General features: G+C 54.0%; 1 protein-coding gene and 2 pseudogenes across 1 annotated transcript; 1 reads left to right on the top strand and 2 right to left on the bottom strand.

The window, feature by feature from the left end:
• Positions 1-106: 106 nt before the first annotated feature.
• LOC114118504 (neuronal acetylcholine receptor subunit alpha-10-like) lies at positions 107-4,521 on the bottom strand (annotated as a pseudogene).
• A 276-nt stretch (positions 4,522-4,797) lies between these two features.
• LOC101103707 (GPI-linked NAD(P)(+)--arginine ADP-ribosyltransferase 1-like) lies at positions 4,798-18,121 on the top strand (annotated as a pseudogene).
• Positions 10,435-15,124, bottom strand: LOC101123662 (neuronal acetylcholine receptor subunit alpha-10). The gene is made up of 5 exons (XM_015100802.4): positions 15,030-15,124; positions 13,921-14,066; positions 13,242-13,396; positions 12,073-12,605; positions 10,435-10,892 (listed from the first exon to the last, which is right to left on the bottom strand). The coding sequence occupies exons 1-5, from the start codon at positions 15,109-15,111 to the stop codon at positions 10,435-10,437; spliced, it is 1,374 nt and encodes a 457-aa protein (XP_014956288.3). The 5' UTR covers positions 15,112-15,124.
• Positions 18,122-19,623: the final 1,502 nt, after the last annotated feature.

The raw sequence follows: 19,623 nt of genomic DNA, 5'->3' as shown, positions 1-19,623 counted from the left end.
AAAGATGTAATTTCCACTCCAATTCATGGGTCCTCAGGTCCCTAAGAGGCTGGATTCCCAACTTGCACCACCAAGAGCCTAAGGGTGAGACAGGTCACAGAGGAGATGCGAGGCACACATTACTTTATTATGAGTTGGAGCTTTGGGTCCAAGTCTTTATGTGGCCTCCTGCTGTGGAAAGTGGACCAGGAACTCTGAATCCCCAGTCACCTTCTCTGAGCCCCTAGACAGGGTCAGGTTAGACCAAGTCTCTCTAACAGCAGCCACAGAGGAGGGAAGAGAAGACAGGAAATGGGGCAGTGGTGTCATGCCTGCACGCTCCCCACTCAAAGTACCTAAACTCAGCACCGAAGTCCAGTTCTGTCCCTCCCAAACTGCGCTTTGATCTTGACCCTTCTCAGAGTTCCTCCTCTGCAGGAATCAGGGGAGCAGCAAGCTCTGATTTCCCCTAGAGGTTAGAGTACGGAGGAGACGATGAATATTCCTGGTCCGTGAAGTCAGTAGTGCTGAAGAGAGGATGTCCCAGGCTCCTAGGCCCAGTGGAGAGACGCTGGGTGGCCTGAGGGTCGACCACCACCTGGCCTGGCTGATCCATCCCCATCTGGAGCTGCTGTGGCTGCAGCAGACCCCTGGGACTCACAGGGCCCGCACCAGCACCAGAAGGCTCATGACCAGAGCCATAGAGAAGGAGATGCCCAGGAAGAAACGGTCCATGACCCGGGCCAGGCGCTTCCAGTCCTCATGGCGGCGCTGGGCAGCCCGGTGGCTGTGGAAGGCGTTGGCGATGGTGGCCACGTGACGCAGTAGGGCTTCCTGATGGCACAGACACCGGGGCTCATGGCAGGGACCTGCTGGGGGGCCAGTGCCTCTGTCAGGAGGCTGGGGACTGGGGGATGACTCAGGTGGTCTGGACAGCCCACAGGGCTCCCCTCGTTCCCGCACACACAGGCCCCGTGCCAGGCGTCCGAGCAGGAGGGCCCGAGCCCAGGCTGGCACCGGGCGGGCACTGGGGCCACAGTAATGCAGGTTCATGATCAGGATGGTGAGCGCCGTGGAGAAGGTGACCATGGTCATGGTGGCCATGTAGTACTTTCCTGCAAAAGAGAGAAACGGAGCTGAGGCCCCAGACAAGAGCTCAGGCGCCAGAGCTCCCCAGCAGCTGAACACGAGGAGGAATGAGCTCATCCCCCACCAGGCTCTCAGGACCCTCAACGCAAAGCGGAAGAAAGTGGGAAGGAGGGAAGGGCCAACATCTCCCCTCCCACATCCCCACATCCGGTTCTCAGCAGCTTCCTGCTCCCTGGTTAACGCCCTCACTGCTAAAGCCTGGACTCACCCACAGTCCCCTGAAAGTCACACTCTTAAACAGAACCACCATGACCTGGGCAAGTTACAATGGAACCTTCCTGGTGGATTCCCAGGTAGCGCTAGTGGTAAAGAACCCCCTGCCAATGCTGGAGACATAAGAGACTCCAGTTCGATCCCAGGTTGGGAAGATTTCCAGGAGGATGCCCATGGCAACCCACTCCAGTATTCTTGCTTGGAGAGTCTCATGGAGAGAGGAGTCTGGCAGGCTACAGTCACACAGAGTCAGACACGACTGAAGTGACTTAGCATGCATGCACACAGGTCTGTGGTGCTGCTCCCTGAAGTTAATAAATGTCAAGCGTTCAAGAGCATGCCTGGCATGCAGTGAGTACTTCAGACGTTTTGCCTATTATTCTAATACTGGGGAATGTGGATCATCCTCCAACAAGTCCTTGAGTAAAGACCAACTCCTGGACTTCCCAGGTGGCACAAGTGGATTAGAATCCACCCACCAATGAAGAGGACAGGGGTTCCATCCCTGGTCCAGGAAGATTCCACATTCGGCCGAGCACTAAGCCCAGGTGCCACAACTACTGAAATCTGCGTGCTCCAGGCCCACAACAAAGAGGGGCCCCCACTCTCCACAACTAGAGAAAGCCCTCATGCACCAGTGAAGACCCAGCACAGACATAAATAAATAAAATTAAAAAACCAAAAAGACCAACTCCTTCCTCTCCCCTACAAGTGAGGGGAGGGCTATTTTCGCTGGAAGGGGCCTATCTCTTCCCCCTCCATCTCAGAACAACGCTGGACCACCAAGATGCTCAGCGGGGCCCCTCGGTTGACCCAGGCCAGTCTGGCTACGGCCCCCGCACCTGCGGAGGGACTCATAGGCCAGTCTCCGGGGTGGGGGGCAACCTCCCGGCAAGCCCCTCCCTGGCAACCCTGGGGCCCTCGGAGCCCACCGATGAGCGGCACGCTCTCTGCCGGTGGCATGCTCTCGGCCAGGATCAGCTGGAAGACGGTGAGCGCCAGCAGCACGGTGATGCCCAGCGACACCTTCTCGCCCGAGTCCGCGGGCAGGTGGAAGGCCAGCGGCGCCAGCAGCGAGATGAGCACGCAGGACAGCAGCAGGTTGCACACGTAGGCGGCGGCGGCGCAGCGGCGCAGCAGCAGTGTGAAGGTCACGTCCGGGTAGGGCTCGGGTAGGGCTCGGAGCAGCAGCCATAGGTGAGCACGCGGCGCCGCGCTGGCATGCCCAGCACGCGCCACTCCACGTTCTCCACGAAGTCGGCCAGGCTGGCGGCGGCGCCGCGCGGCTGAACGTCCAGCTGGTGCCCGCCGTGTGTCCACGAGCCGAAGGTCAGGCCGCAGTGCTGCGCGTCGAACAGGAAGGCCGACACGTCCACGCGGCAGGAGCTGCGCGTGATGGCCGGCCAGTCCCAGCACACAGCGCCGTCGTGTCGCAGCACCACGTTGGTGCTGGATGAGGCCAGGGCCTGCGCATCCGCCCTGAGGGCAGGGGCGCCGCAGGGTTGGATGTCGGGGCTGACCCTTGGAGGGGGTGCCACTCCAACCCTGTGGGGGACTCACAGAGGGCCCTCTGTGTCTTTGGAGGCCTAATGGGGCCAGGGCCTGCAGGGCCCAGAACCAGACAGGTCTAGCCCTAAAGGGGACGTGGGGTGCACGGTAAATTTTCTTGGGTGCCATCTGCAAAGCGCTTGGAGGGGCCCTGGGAAAAATGTACGGACTCAGGCCCGGAAGGGTGAAATGTGACATAAAGAGGTACGTTTGCCCCAGAACCCTGGCTGCGAGGGATATAGAACTAGTCCTGAACTACACAGAGGGTTCCTGGGAGACAGTCAGCCTGGGTTGGCTTGGGGCTGCTATCAAGGGACTGTGAGGTCCCTCCAGTAGGTCGTTGCCATGAGCTGTGGTGTCAGGAAGCCCTACTGCAGCACATAGCCCCCACTGCCGACACCTTCCTGGCAGTTTCGAAGGCTCCCAGGGCAAAGCTTACTGGGCACCCTAGAGTCAGGTTTGGTATGGGAGATGGGGAAATAAGTGCATCCTCAGAGCCAAGGGCATCTCTTGGGTGGAGGGGAGGGACCCAGGCAGGCAGTACTTGTTATAGAGCACGATGTCCGGCCTCCACACGAGACTGCTGGGGATGCGGATGGCATCCAGACCACCATAGGTGTCAGGGTCCCATCGTAGGTAGGCGTCTGTCCACTCCTGTCGGATCCACAGGTACAGGGTCAGCACCTGATTCCGCTCATCCTAACTGGGGGCAGAGGGCAGGCATAGATGTGGACACATGTGTGTGCATACCCTGCCTTGTGTGTGCACACTCAACTGCAGAGCTCTGGTCAGCACCTCCAGACCTGACTTGCCCACACAGTCTTGCTGTGTGACCTTGGCAGGCCCTTCTCCTTTGGGCCTGAGTTTCATCAGCAGTTAAATGCAAGTCAGGAGCATGGGTGTCAAGTATTGGACACATTGTGAATACCCAATGGTTAATAGGCAGCACTTGGTAGCTGTTATATTAATGTTTCCAGGAAAGAATTGTTTGGAAAGTCATCCTAGTCTCCCACCCCCATTCCTTTTTTTTTTTCTAACCTCACCACGCAGCATGCAGGATCCTAGTTTTCTGACCAGAGACAGAATCCACGCTCTGCTGCAGTGGAAGCTTGGAGTTTCAACTACTGAACCGCTGGGGCAGTTCCTCGTCCCCCGTTCCTTCCTCCTCCCACCCTTCCAGCACACCCTGTGGTTGTAGAGCAATGCACCATATCGATGATCTGGGACAGTGTCACCTCCAGGGTTACATTCAGGGCCTGGTCTGTGTCTGCCACAGGTCTCAGGGCACTGGTGTAGTTGGCAAAGAGGTCTCAGAACAGCTTGTGTGCCAGCCTGCCCTCGGCTCCCAAGCACTCTGGAGGACCAGTAAGACGGGGTGTCCACGGAGGCCGCGGAGCAGGGGCCTCGGCTCACACCCTCTAGTCTCCACCAGACTGAGGCCCTGTCAGTGCCTTCTCTGTCTCACAGCTGTCTAACTGTCCCTGTTCTCTGTCTCTAGTTCTTCGATGCAATGAGGCTGTAGTGTGAATAGTTACTGTCTTCCGAAACAAGGCTGATGGGATTCTTCTCTACCTGCCCCTTCCTAAGGACCTGGTTCTGCTTGCCCGGCCACTGATGCTGGAGGGGCCCCATTAGACTGCAAGAGTCCCAGGCGCCACATCGCATGGGGGAATGTTACTTCCCGACCAGGTATCAAACCCATGGCCCCTGCACTGGAAGCGCTGTCTTAACCACTGGACCACCAGGGAAGCTCCTGAGATATCAAGCTTTTAAAGAGACAAATTCAGCTAGATCAGTAGCCGCTTGAAAGAAAGTGAAAGTGTTAGTTGCTCAGTCATGTCCAACTCTTTGCTAGTCACATGTTCCTAGTCACATGTTCCTCCTCCAGGAAGTCACCTATGTTCCTTCCAGCAAGAAGGGTCCGCTCTCTCTTCTGAGCCTCCATTTCTATGCTGTGACCCTGTGCCAAGCAGTGTAAGAGACCCAGATCAGGTATCAATTCATGTTTTTTTGTTTGTTGGTTTATGCATTTAGGCCACGCTGGTCTTACTCGTGGCACACAGGGTCCTCCACCTTCACTGTGGCCCGTGGGATCTTTCTAGTTGCAGCACGTGAACTCTCAGTTGCAGCAGGTAGGATCTAGTTCCCTGACCAGGGATCAAGCCAGGGCCCCCTACATTGGGAGAGTGGAGTCTTAGCCACTAGACCACCAGGAAGTTCCAATTCCTCCTTACTGAACTGTGCAGATTCTCTTTTTCCAGGTGAGGAAACTGAGGCCCAGAGAGTGACTTGAGCAGGGTCATCTCCAACATGCAGAGCCCTGCCATGATGTCTCTGCTGCTTGTGTCCATGGGCCTCATGGAAGCACTTCAGGTACGGTCATCCCCTGCTGTCCCCATCCCCCAGCTGCTGCCTTCTGAACCCTGCTGCATGCTTCCTTGGGGATGGCTCAGTCTGAGGGGACAGCCCTGGAGCCCAGTCTCAGGGCATCTATTGCTGGTAGTTCCCAATCCCCTTTCCCTCCAGGCTTCCCTTGTGGCTCAGCTGGTAAACAATCTGCCTACAATGTGGGAGACCTGGGTTCGAAAGATCGCCTGGAGAAGGGAAAGCCTACCCCCTCGGGTATTCTGGCCTGGAGAAGTCCATGGACAGTACACTCCATGGGGTTGCAAAGAGCTGGACACGACTGAGTGACTTTCACGTCACTTCCCCTCCAAGTGTGTTTGGGGCCCTTCATCTCTCTCAGCTCAGTGGAGGAGGGGAGCTGGATAGCAGGGCTCCTGTTCTCCTGGGGCCTACCCTCTCAATCCTTGCTGCTCCCCCTCTCGCAGGCCCAGAGCCACCCCGTCATACGACGAGACGTCCTCTCTCGAGAAATGCCCCTAGACATGGCCCTGGCCTCCTTTGATGACCAGTATGCTGGCTGTGCCGCAGCCATGGCGGCTGCTCTCCTGGAACTCAACCGCACAGAGTTCCAGGCCAACAAAGTGTACGCTGATGGCTGGGTGAACGCAAGCAGCCAGTGATGGAAGCGCCAGGCCCGGGGGCCCGAGTCGGGCGTCGGCCCTACCCGTCTGCTTGCCCCCCTGGGCTTCCGAGAAGAGCACGGGGTGGCCCTCCTGGCTTACACGGCCAACAGCTCCTTGCACAAAGAATTCAACGCGGCTGTGCGTGAGGCGGGTCGCTCCCGGGCCCACTACCTCCAGCACTTCTCCTTCAAGACACTCCACTTCCTGCTGACCGAAGCCCTGCAGCTGCTGAGCAGCGGCCAGCGTCCATCCCAGTGCCATCAGGTGTTCCAAAGGGTGCAGGGCCTGCGCTTCCGGCCGGCGGTGCCTGGGGCCACAGTCAGGCTGGGGGGCTTTGCCTCAGCATCCCTAAAGAAAGCTGTGGCCCAGGGCTTTGGGAAGGACACCTTCTTTGACATCTGGACCTGCCTGGGGCCCCCAATCAAGGGCTACTCCTACTTCCCTGGGGAGGATGAAGTGCTGATCCCTCCCTTTGAGACCTTCCAGGTGATCAACGGCAAAAGGCCAGCCCAGGGCCCCTCCCGCATCTTCCTCCGGGCCGTGGGCAAGCGCAGCACATACAACTGCGAGTACATCAAAGGTGAGCAGGGCACGTGCCAGCCAGCAGCTGTGCACAAGGTGGGCTTCCCCGTCCCATTTTCAGGGGCCACACACACAGTCTAAGCCAGAGCTGGCCACTTGCCTGCTGGGAGACGGAAGAGGGTTTTCTGACCAGCACAGGGGTTTTTGGCCACGTGAGGGCCAAACAGACTTGATCAGGCTTCTCTTCCAAATGGAAGCGGTTGCCAGAAATGAGTGTGGGGCCCCACCATGTTTTCCGAGAGGACTGTTTTTTTGACTGAGCAGAAGCCCTGGGCTGTGCATGTACTGGGTCAAGGTGACAGTGAGGTGGTGAGACAGCATTTGGGTGCCATCCCCCTAAGTTCCAGTTTGGGTTCTGGCAGTTTTGGTTCTCGGGTGTTTTCCTCTCCACCATCCCAGGACCAGGCAGAGGAGTAATCATGAGGATGGGCCCAGGTCCTTAGTCAGAAGGGGCTGTGGGCTGCTGGTCCTGGTTGAGGAATGCCAGGCAGGCTGTTGGCTGGATCCACCAACCACTTCTCAAGTGGGAGTAGGTCCATTGTGGCTTCAGATCCCACCCTGGACAGCATCATGAGCACACATGTCGATGGAAGGTGACAAAGACTGGCAAAGAACATAAACTAGCTCCTCCTTGTCTGGGACAAGACAGGGGAGACGAGCGGTGGGTGCGGCCTGGAGGCAAAGTTACAGGCCAAGGAAGGAGAAGGTCTCTAGCACCCATGACCTGACCTTGACCTTGGGAGGCGGTCTGAGGGAGTTCTGAGCACAGTTATAGACAGAGAGCTCCCCAGCGGAAGGAGGAGAAGGCCTGAGGAGGCCTCTGTGGCTTTGAGGGCTGGGGCCTTCCTGGCCCTGCTGCTCGTGAGTCTAGTCAAACCCAGGCAAGGGTGGTCCCACTGTAAGGAAGCAAAATGAGGGGAAAAGGCACCAGTTTCTCCGAGAGCTAGTCAGGAGGTTCTCTGGGGCCACTTTGTGTCCTGAGGTCTATTGAGCCTTTGATTCTTTGTTGTTTCCTTCCTGCAGACAAGCAGTGCAAGTCTCAGCGCTGCCGTCTGGATAACTCAGGTAAGGGCTGCAGGCATCGGCAGGACTCTGTTCAGAGATGAGCTGACTGCTCTGGGTCTGGCCCCTCTCCTGGGTGAACATCCCTCTTAAATGAAAAACAACCCTGTCTTAATTTTAAAAAAAAATTTAGACTTTCTTGAGCAGACACCTGTGGGGGTTGCTAACCTTTCCCACACGGTGTATATGTGGGTGGTAGGGGGCGAGCTGACACACCTGCTCCCCTCCACCCGGGCCTGGGGCCGGCCCCTCCTTCACAGGAGGTCACTGATCAGACCCCAGGGAGCGCCAGGCTGCACTGAGGTGACAGTGGGAAGGGCCACAAAGGCCTCCCCAGGCCTTCTCCTCCTTCCGCTGGGGAGCCCTCTGTCTATAACTGTGCTCAGAACTCCCTCAGACTGCCTCCCAAGGTCAAGGTCAGGTCATGGGTGCTGGAGACCTGGGCTTTAACCCAGGCTCTGCCCCAACTCTGTGACCAATTCTTCCTCTCTGAACCTCAGTTTCCCTATCTGTATCAGAAGCATATTGGACTAGATGGTCCCCAGATTCTCTGTGGCCATGACTCAACTCTTCTCTTCTCTAACACTTGCTGGGCCAGGCCGTGCCTGAGGCATCACCTCTCCAGGTGGGAACAGGCCATTCCCAGGGAAGAAATCACAGCTGCTCCTCACCCTGGGGTCCTGCCTTCTCCCTCAAGGCTTTCAGAACAGCGGGCAGGAAGGAGCCTCAGCCTCCACTTTGCTCCCACCCTTCTCACGACACAATACCACTCAGGGTTCCGGGCACATGAGTCCTCACTGAGACCCGATGGTGCAGATACTGTCATCACCCCTGTTCCACGGATGAGAGAGGCACAGAGAGGTGAGGCAAGTGGCCCCACACACAGACCTAGCAAGGGATGGGGCCCAGACAGACTGGCCCTGGACCCCAACTCTGAACCACCACACCAGGCTGGCCCCCGCCTCACGTTATTCTTACTGCGCAATAATCAACTGGCAGGAGGTGGGACAGGAAATACTGCCCTCGTTATATAACCAAGTGAGGCCCAGAGACAGAAGTGACTGGCTCCAGATGAGAGAGTCATCTGTGGCAGAGTCAAGACCAGCCAAGTCTCCAGCTTCCAACCCGGCTTGAGTTCTGATAATGTCATTTCAGACACTGAGAAAGTTTAGGATTCCCCCTCCCCACCCCCAGCTCCTCTCCACCAGTGCCTCTCCCACCAGAGTCTGGGCAGAGGAGCAAAGATCAGCATCACCAGATTTCACTCAGATCTCTACCCCACTTCATCCCACCCTGCAGTACCTCAGTTGTGTCAACAGGCAGCTGGGGCATAAACTTAATGACCTCTGGGAAGGGAACTGGGACTCTCCTTATCTCTTCATCTCTGTCTACCTTTCTCCCCAAATTCTTCCTCACTTTGTCCCTGAATCTCTCTGCCTCTGTTTTCCCTGCAGCCGTGAGTCAGAGCCCTCTTTCTGCAGTCTGGTCCCTTCTACTGCTGCTCTGGTTCCTTGTTGGAGAAGTTTTTCCAGAGCATCCGGGCCTCCTCTAATCCATGAGCCACTGAACAGCTCTGCCTGTAGCCTCTGCCCAACATGAGGATGTCAGCCACACGCGTACTCTGAGTATGGCCAAGATCTGGGGTAACTCCATCTGCAGGAAACTCTGGGACCTTCTCTGATGGCTGCCAGGCCTAAGCGCAGGAAGAAGAAAATGTGGGGACTGAGCCTCTCTCAGGGGTCTAGGAGTCAGATGCTGAAGAGAGGTGGGGGGACTGCAGGACAGGTAATCATTCACCTGGAGATAGATTATAGTAGCTGGGGAGAGAAGTACTTGGCCGTGGTATTCACTGATGTTACTCAAATGCCTCCCATGTGCACCTGGACAGCTCTTCACTCTTTCAGGAAGCCTTCTCTGACCTCTCCTCCTTGCTAGGTTAGGGGCACTGCCTCTGGTCTCCCATCTCCAACTATGAGCTTCTGAGGGCAGGGACTGCGTCCAAGGTACACAGCTGGAACCAGAGAACACGTGGAAGTCAGAAAGGATCAAACACCTTGTGAATGGCTGGTCTTTGTCCTGCCCCTACCTTGGGCACCTTCAAGCTCTCTGGATGTCACTGTGTGATGCTCACACAGTGAGAACATGGATGGACTAGACCTAATTCCAGAGAGGAGAGAGCAGGGAAACAGCAGAGAGACCTTTAGGGATCTCAATCAAGTGCCAATCATTTTCTTATCAGCAAAGATGTAATTTCCACTCCGATTCATGGGTCCTCAGGTCCCTAAGAGGCTAGATTTCCAACTTGCACCACCAAGAGCCTAAGGGTGAGACAGGTCACAGAGGAGATGCGAGGCACACATTACTTTATTATGAGTTGGAGCTTTGGGTCCAAGTCCTTATGTGGCCTCCTGCTGTGGAGAGTGGACCAGGAACCCTGAATCCCCAGTCACCTTCTCTGAGCCCCTAGACAGGGTCAGGCTAGACCAAGTCTCTGTAACAGCAGCCACAGAGGAAGGAAGAGAAGACAGGAAATGGGCAGTGGTGTCATGCCTGCACGCTCCCCACTCAAAGTACCTAAACTCAGCACCGAAGTCCAGTTCTGTCCCTCCCAAACTGCACTTCGATCTTGACCCTTCACAGAGTTCCTCGTCTGCAGGAATCAGGGGAGCAGCAAGCTCTGATTTCCCTTAGAGGTTAGAGTATGGAGATGATGAATATTCCTGGCCCGTGAAGTGAGTAGTGCTGAAGAGAGGATGTCCCAGGCTCCTAGGCCCAGTGGAGAGACGCTGGGTGGCCTGAGGGTCGACCACCACCTGGCCTGGCTGATCCATCCCCATCTGGAGCTGCTGTGGCTGCAGCAGACCCCTGGGACTCACAGGGCCCGCACCAGCACCAGAAGGCTCATGACCAGAGCCATGGAGAAGAAGATGCCCAGGAAGAAACGGTCCATGACCCGGGCCAGGCGCTTCCAGTCCTCATGGCGGCGCTGGGCAGCCCGGTGGCTGTGGAAGGCGTTGGCGATGGTGGCCACGTGACGCAGTAGGGCTTCCTGATGGCACAGACACCGGGGCTCATGGCAGGGACCTGCTGGGGGGCCAGTGCCTCTGTCAGGAGGCTGGGGACTGGGGGGTGGCTCAGGTGGTCTAGACTGCCCACAGGGCTCCCCTTGTTCCCGCACACACAGGCCTCGTGCCAGGCGTCCGAGCAGGAGGGCCCGAGCCCAGGCTGGCACCGGGCGGGCACTGGGGCCACAGTAATGCAGGTTCATGATCAGGATGGTGAGCGCCGTGGAGAAGGTGACCATGGTCATGGTGGCCATGTAGTACTTTCCTGCAAAAGAGAGAAACGGAGCTGAGGCCCCAGACAAGAGCTCAGGCGCCAGAGCTCCCCAGCAGCTGAACACGAGGAGGAATGAGCTCATCCCCCACCAGGCTCTCAGGACCCTCAACGCAAAGCGGAAGAAAGTGGGAAGGAAGGAAGGGCCAACATCTCCCCTCCCACATCCCCACATCCGGTTCTCAGCAGCTTCCTGCTCCCTGGTTAACGCCCTCACTGCTAAAGCCTGGACTCACCCACAGTCCCCTGAAAGTCACACTCTTAAACAGGACCACCATGACCTGGGCAAGTTACAATGGAACCTTCCTGGTGGATTCCCAGGTAGCGCTAGTGGTAAAGAACCCCCTGCCAATGCTGGAGACATAAGAGACTCCAGTTCGATCCCAGGTTGGGAAGATTTCCAGGAGGATGCCATGGCAACCCACTCCAGTATTCTTGCTTGGAGAGTCTCATGGAGAGAGGAGTCTGGCAGGCTACAGTCACACAGAGTCAGACACGACTGAAGTGACTTAGCATGCATGCACACAGGTCTGTGGTGCTGCTCCCTGGAGTTAATAAATGTCAAGCGTTCAAGAGCATGCCTGGCTTGCAGTGAGTACTTAAGACGTTTTGCCTATGATTCTAATACTGGGGAATGTGGATCATCCTCCAACAAGTCCTTGAGTAAAGACCAACTCCTGGACTTCCCAGGTGGCACAAATGGATAAGAATCCACCCACCAATGAAGAGGACAGGGGTTCCATCCCTGGTCCAGGAAGATTCCACATTCCTCCGAGCAACTAAGCCTGTGTGCCACAACTACTGAAATCTGCGTGCTCCAGGTCCACAACAAAGAGGGGCCTCCACTCTCCACAACTAGAGAAAGCCCTCATGCACCAGTGAAGACCCAGCACAGACATAAATAAATAAAATTAAAAAACCAAAAAGACCAACTCCTTCCTCCTTCCCTACAAGTGAGAGGAGGGCTATTTTCGCTGGAAGGGGCCTATCTCTTCCCCCTCCATCTCCGAACGACGCAGGACGACCAACATGCTCAGCGGGGACCCTCGGTTGACCCAGGCCAGTCTGGCTACGGCCCCCGCACCTGCGGAGGGACTCATGGGCCAGCCTCCAGGGTGGGGGACAACCTCCCCGCAAGCCCCTCCCTGGCCACCCTGGGGCCCTCGGAGCCCACCGATGAGCGGCACGCTCTCTGCCGGTGGCATGCTCTCGGCCAGGATCAGCTGGAAGACGGTGAGCGCCAGCAGCACGGTGACGCCCAGCGACACCTTCTCGCCCGAGTCCGCGGGCAGGTGGAAGGCCAGCGGCGCCAGCAGCGAGATGAGCACGCAGGGCAGCAGCAGGTTGCACACGTAAGCGGCGGCGCGGCGGCGCAGCAGCAGTGTGAAGGTCACGTCCGGGTAGGGCTCGGAGCAGCAGCCATAGGTGAGCACGCGCCGCCGGGCTGGCATGCCCAGCACGTACCACTCCACGTTCTCCACGAAGTCGGCCAGGCTGGCAGTGGCGCCGCACGGCCGAACGTCCAGCTGGTGCCCGCCGTGTGTCCACGAGCCGAAGGTCAGGCCACAGCGCTGCGCGTCGAACGGGAAGGCAGACACGTCCACGCGGCAGGAGCTGCGCGTGATGGCCGGCGCGTCCCAGCGCACAGCGCCGTCGTGCCGCAGGACCACGTTGGTGCTGGCCGAGGCTGGGGCCTGCGCGTCCGCCCTGAGGGCAAGGGTTGGGGTTGGGGGCTCCCCGGGGCGCCGCGGGGTTGGATGTCGGGGCTGACCCTTGGAGGGGGTGCCACTCCAACCCTGTGGGGGACTCACAGAGGGCCCTGTGTGTCTTTGGAGGCCTAATGGGGCCAGGGCCTGCAGGGCCCAGAACGAGACAGGTCTAGCCCTAAAGGGGACGTGGGGTGCACGGTAAGTTTTCTTGGGTGCCATCTACAAAGTGCCTGGAGGGGCCCTGGGGAAAATGTACGGACTCAGGCCCAGAAGGGTGAAATGTGAGATACAGAGGTACGTTTGCCCCAGAACCCTGGCTGCGAGGGATATAGAACTAGTCCTGAACCACACAGAGGGTTCCTGGGAGACATTCAGCCTGGGTTGGCTTGGGGTTGCTATCAAGGGACTGTGAGGTCCCTCCAGTAGGTCGTTGCCATGAGCTGTGGTGTCAGGAAGCCCTACTGCAGCACATAGCCACCACTGCCGACACCTTCCTGGCAGTTTCGAAGGCTCCCAGGGCAAAGCTTACTGGGCACCCTAGAGTCAGGTTTGGTATGGGGCATGGGGAAATAAGTGCATCCTCAGAGCCAAGGGCATCTCTTGGGTGGAGGGGAGGGACCCAGGCAGGCAGTACTTGTTATAGAGTACGATGTCCGGCCTCCACACGAGACTGCTGGGGATGTGGATGGCATCCAGACCACCATAGGTGTCAGGGTCCCATCGTAGGTAGGCGTCTGTCCACTCCTGTCGGATCCACAGGTACAGGGTCAGCACCTGATTCCGCTCATCCTAACTGGGGGCAGAGGGCAGGCATAGATGTGGACACATGTGTGTGCATACCCTCCCTTGTGTGTGCACACTCAACTGCAGCACTCTGGTCAGCACCCCCAGACCTGACTTGCCCACACAGTCCAGTCCCCACAGTCTTGCTGTGTGACCTTGGCAGGCCCTTCTCCTTTGGGCCTGAGTTTCATCAGCCGTTACATGCTAGTCAGGAACTCGAGTGTGCAAGTATTGGGCACATTGTGGATACCCAATGGTTAATAGGCAGCACTTGGTAGCTGTTATATTAATGTTTCCAGGAAAGAATTGTTTGGAGAGCAATCCTAGTCTCCCACCCCCATTCCTTTTTTTTTTCCTAACCTTACCACGCAGCATGCAGGATCTTAGTTTTCTGACCAGAGACAGAATCCACGCTCTGCTGCCGTGGAAGCTTGGAGTTTTAACCACTGAACCGCTGGGGCAGTTCCTCGTCCCCCGTTCCTTCCTCCTCCCACCCTTCCAGCACACCCTGTGGTTGTAGAGCAACGCACCATATCGATGATCTGGGACAGTGTCACCTCCAGGGTTACATTCAGGGCCTGGTCTGTGTCTGCCACAGGTCTCAGGGCACTGGTGTAGTTGGCAAAGAGGTCTCGGAACAGCTTGTGTGCCAGCCTGCCCTCGGCTCCCAAGCACTCTGGAGGACCAGTAAGACGGGGTGTCCACGGAGGCTGCGGAGCAGGGGCCTCGGCTCACACCCTCTACTCTCCACAAGACTGAGGCCCTGTCAGGGCCTTCTCTGTGTCACAGCTGTCTAACTGTCCCTGCTCTCCGTCTCTAGTTCTTCCCTGCCTGCCTCCGGGGACAGATGCAATGAGGTTGTAGTGTGAATAGTTACTGTCTTCCGAAACAAGGCAGATGGGTTTCTTCTCCACCTGCCCCTTCCTAAGAACCTGGATTCTGCTTGCCCGGCCACAGATGCTGGAGGGGCCCCATTAGACCAAAAGAGTCCCAGGCGCCACATAGCATGGGGGAATGTTAGTTCCCGACCAGGGATCAAACCCATGGCCCCTGCATTGGAAGCGCTGTCTTAACCACTGGACCACTAGGGAAGCTCCTGAGATATCAAGCTTTTAAAGAGACAAATTCAGCTAGATCAGTAGCCGCTTGAAAGAAAGTGAAAGTGTTAGTTGCTCAGTCGTGTCCAACTCTTTGCGACCCTGTGAACTTTTTAGCCTGCCAGGCTCCTCTGTCTATGGGATTCTCCAGGCAAGAATACTGGAGTGGGTTGCCATTCCCTTCTCCAGGGGATCTGTCTTCCCGACCCAGGGCTGGAACCTGGGTCTCCTGCATTGCGGGCAGATTGTTTACCCTCTGAGTAAGGCTCCTCGGGCCTGCTAGATAAAGCCCCAACTCATCCTTCACGATCTGGTCTGCCTGGCTTTTGCCTCCCTATCCCTGGGAGCGCCCCCCTCAACTGCTCCCACCCCAGCTAGGCAAGCCCCATCTTGCCCTCTTCAGCTCCCACTCTTCCAGACTCGCCAAATGGAGCATTTTCCCAGCACAGGAATGAAGAGAGAGCGCGTGGAGAGAGATTTGGGGAGGATGGGAAGAACAGCAATGCCCAGAGAAGCCAGGACCGGTCTACTGAGCTTCATACCTGGCAGGAGTGGGAGCAGGAGCAGAAGGCCCAGGCTGGAGACAGAGAGGCCGAGGCTGAGGTGGTGGCTCCCGGGGCCCATGGCCTTGCCACAGCCAGAGGAGGGGCAGATCTCTGGGAGTGAGCCTCCTGGCTTGACCTGTGGCAGCGCCAGGCCCTCCTGGCAAGCGTGGCGTGGACAATCCCTGGAAGTCAAAAGGAAGACTGGGATCTCTGTTAGCCTCCAGGGAGCCCTGCGGCCCTTCCAGCTACCTCACCCTCCTATTGTACCGGCCCTGGAATTTAGGTACTTAGGCCTCGGCGTCTGCTGTTTCTCCTTCTCTGCTGGCCTCTGCCTCTCCTGGCCTCTGCCCTGTTCTCTGCCCCCTAAACCGTCTATGTCTTGCTCTCCGTCCCTCTGTAACTCTTTCTTGGTCTCTGCCGCCCTGACCCTGGTCTTCCTCTTTCCACTTTCTCTTCTTTTCTCCTGCCTCTGTTTCAGCCCCCTGGACTTCCTTAAGGCCTTCCCCTCACCTGACGCTGGGTGAGCCTGGTGCATTCTCAGCAGTACCGGGGCCGGGACTCTGTCCCTCCGAGGCACAGGACAGCAGGCCGGGCCCCCTTTTCCTTTCATTAGCTTAATTACAGAGTTGGGACACCGGTGTCCATGGGAACAGAGCAACTGAAACTGACACCTCAGGTCACTGGGACCTGAATTATTCAAATTCTGTAAGGTAGCACTCAGGCTTAGCTCAGGCCCAGCTTGGGGGATTGGCGATTCCAGGGTCAGAATCTGCAGGAGACTGGGGCTTAGAGGTGTGAGGGGACAGGGCCTATGGATGGCAACTGTCCCTACAGCTCTGTCATCTTTGCTGAGTTCTTTTTAAAAAAAATATTTACTTTTTTATCTGAGCGCACCCAAGTCTTAGTTGAGGCATGCAAGATCTTTCTTAGTTGTGGCATGTCAAATCTCATTCCCTGGCCAGGGATCAAATCGCATGGACAGAGGAGACTGGTGGGCTACAGTCCATGAGGTCACAAAGTCAGGCACCACTGAGTGACTTTAAAAATAACACAGAAGTATGTGTAATATGATTTAAGAAATGAGGATTGAAAAATGAAAGAGCAAGTGGGCTATCAAGAATGAGCAGTATTCAAGAATGAGCAGGTAGATTTCTCTCCCCATTCTTTCTAGTTTCTCTGAGACTCCAATTAAATATATATTTAATTTAATTTTTATTAATTTATTAAAATTAATGTATTAGACACAGATGAAGAGGCAATTAATGAATTCAGAGACAGATGAAGAAATTACCAAAATACATCACAGGGAGACAAAAAGAAAATGAGTTTAGGAAACAGGAAGGAATCTGAAAGAATGTGTTAAATATATATTTAATTGGAGTCTCAGAAAGAGAAACTAGAAAGCATGGGGGAGACCCAGCACTAAAGAAATGAGAGATGCGAGGAGAAAGAGAGGAGTCAAAATCAGGAAACAAACAGAAAACAAATAATAAAGTGTTAAAGTCGGCTTCCCTGATAGCTCAGTTGGTTAAGAATCCACCTGCAATGCAGGAGACCCCAGTTTGATTCCTGGGAAAGATCAGCCTGGAGAAGGGATAGGCTCCCCACTCTAGTATTCCTGGGCTTCCCTTGTGGCTCTGCTGGTAAAGAATCCTCCTGCAATGTAGGAGACCTGGGTTCGATCCCCGGGTTGGAAAGATCCCCTGGAGAAGGGAAAGGCTGGCTACCCACTCCAGTATTCTGGGCTAGAGAATTCTGTGGGGTCCATGGGATCGCAAAGAGTCGGACACGACTGAGCGACTTCCACTTCACAAACTTAAAGTCAACTTACCAATATTTACATTAAAGTAAATGGCCTACATACACTAATTAAAAGGCAGGGGTTGTAACACTATTAAGAAAATGAAAAGATAAGCTAGAGATTGGAAGAAAATATTTACAGATCACATAGTCAACAAAGGACTTGTATCCAGAACCTATAAAAATTTCTCAAAACTGAACAATAATAAACCATATCAAATTTTAAAATGAGCAAAAAATTTAAAAACAACTCAAGAAGACACACAAAAGAAAAAAAACTGGGCAAAGGAATTTGGGCATTTAAACAAAGAAAAGATAAGAACTGCCAATAAACGCATGAAAAGTGGTGAACATGTTTATATATTAGAAACATTCAAATTAAAATATCAGTGAGATACTCCATATTTATTAGAATGGCTAAAATAAAAACGCTAACCATGCCAATGGCTGGAGAGGTTGTGAAGCTACTGCAACTCTCATATATGGGCTGTGAGAATGCAACAGTGGCACAGCCACACTGGGAAATGGTCTGGCAGTGGTTTGGAATGTTAGGCACATGCTCAGCCGTACGACCCAGGAGCCCAATGCCTAGAGAAGCAACAACGTCCATGGTCACACAGAGTTCATGCGTGGTTGTAGCAGCTCCATTCATAACCGCCAAACCCATAAACAAACAAAATGTTCTTCAGTGAGTGAGTGGGTAAAAAACTGGTAGAGCCAAGCAATGGAATATTTAGTATTCGTTGCTAAGAAGAAATGAGCTATTAAGCTATGAAGAGACATGGAGGAACCTTAAATGCATGTTAATAAGTGAAAGAAGCCTGTTTGAAAGAGCTACATCTTGTATGATTCCAACTATATGACATTCTGAAAAAGGCAAAACTATGACGAGAATAGGAAGTTCAGTAGTTGGCAGGAGTTTCAGGAGACTATGGGAGAAGACTCAACGGAAAACAGAGTTTTTAGGGCAGTGAAAAGACTCTATACTCTGTATGGTAAACACTCTCTATACCATAATGATGGATACATGTCTTTATACATTTGTCTAAACCCATAGAACTGACAACACTAAGCATCATCACGTGTAAAGTAAACTATGCACTTTGACTAATGAAGATGTATCAATGTAGGTTCATCAGATGCAACAAAATGCTACTGGGGGAAACCATACATGTGCTGGGGCAAGGGGTTTGCGGGAAACCTTTGTGCTTTCCACTCAGTTTTGCTGTGAATCCAAAACTGCTCTAAAAAAAATAAAATCTTAATAAAATTTTTTTTTCAAAAAGGGATTAAGTACTGATCTATGCTATCAGATGGGGATTCCCTGGTGGCTCAGTGGTAAAGAATCCACCTGCCTGTGAAGGAGACTCAGGTGTGATCCCTGGGTTGGGAAGATGCCCTGGAGAAGGAAATGGCAACCCACTCCAGCTTTCTTTCTTGCCTGGGAAATACCATGGACAGAGGAGCCTGGCGGGCTACAGTCCATGGGGTGACAAAAGAGTTGGACATGACAGAGACTAAACAACACCAACATAATACAGAAGAACCCTGAAAACATTATACTAAGTGAAAGAAATTGGGAACAAAAACTCAGGTATTGTATGAGTCCATTTACATTACGTTGTATAAAAACAAAACTATAGTGAAGGAGATCGGGTTGCCAGGAATAAGGGATAGGAAGAGGGTCACTGTAAAGAGATACGAAAAGGGAGATTTTGGATGTAATGAAACATTTTGTATCTTGATTGTGGGGTGGTTATACAAATCTGTATGTGTTAAAATTAACAACGGCACACCAAGTGAATTTTCTCATAATTTATAAAAAGTTTGAACATAATTAATAAAACCCAGGGTTATTGTACTTGCCAAAGGGGAAAGACAGTGAGAGTTCCCTGGGGGTCCAGTGTTTAGGACTCCTTGTTTCCAGTGCAAGGGGCGCGGGTTTGGTCCCTGGAAGGACCAGAACAAACAAGACAAAAGCAAAGGTGGACAGCGTAACACAAGAGTGAGTGGAGATGGTGCAGGGTTGGATTCGAAGCGAAAGATGTACCATTTTCAGCAGCACTTCTTCAACCTTTTGGGGGCACAAGGTTGTGTTATACTCAAGTTACACTTTAAAATAACATTTGGCAGCAGAATGCCTTTAGAGCAAAATAAAGGCTAAATTCAAGAGTGCTTCAAAACACTTGGAAATAGCACCTGCATAAATTGATTGAATCAGTTATAGAAAAATTGGTATGTTTACCTGAAAAAAAAAAGTTGAAATATTTCTTATATATAGCGTTTTGGGGTGAAAATGTTAGTTTGAAAAAATAATTATAAAAATTGGTAATTTTTTAAAAGCCATTATGAAAAAAAAAGAAACACCTGAACAATAAGTGATGTAAGCCTCTATTTTGAAAATACTGGGCTTTCCTGATAGCTCAGTTGGTAAAGAATCCACCTGCAATGCAGGAGACCCTGGTTCGAAGATCCCCTGGAGAAGGGATAGGCTACCCTATCCAGTATTCTTGGGCTTACCTTGTGGTAAAGAATGCACCTGCAATGTGGGAGACCTGGGTTTGATCCCTGGGTTGGCAAGACACCCTGGAGAAGGGAAAGGCAACCCAGTCCAGTATTCTGGCCTGGAGAATTCCATTCCTGTATAGTCCATGGGTTCGCAAAGAGTCAGACACGACTGAGCCACTTTCACTTTTGAAAATACTGAATCATATATAAAAAGATAAGGACTGTGTCATAATGAATTTTGGCATGATTCTTAGGTGGAAGCTTGATGGAAACTTTATAAAGG

Source organism: Ovis aries, chromosome 15 (genome assembly GCF_016772045.2).
Source record: "Ovis aries strain OAR_USU_Benz2616 breed Rambouillet chromosome 15, ARS-UI_Ramb_v3.0, whole genome shotgun sequence".
NCBI lineage: Eukaryota > Metazoa > Chordata > Mammalia > Artiodactyla > Bovidae > Ovis > Ovis aries.
Note: the sequence above shows the minus strand (reverse complement) of the source record. Positions and strands in the feature narration are given on the sequence as shown.

Excerpts from the sequence above, each read along its gene's own strand:
- LOC101123662 (XM_015100802.4), bottom strand. The coding sequence starts at position 15,111 with ATGGGCCCCGGGAGCCACCACCTCAGCCTCGGCCTCTCTGTCTCCAGC. Across the intron at positions 14,067-15,029 it reads CCTGCTCCCACTCCTGCCAG|AGTGCTTGGGAGCCGAGGGC; the intron begins GTATGAAGCTCA and ends CTGGTCCTCCAG. Across the intron at positions 10,893-12,072 it reads AGAGAGCGTGCCGCTCATCG|GAAAGTACTACATGGCCACC; the intron begins GTGGGCTCCGAG and ends TCTCTTTTGCAG.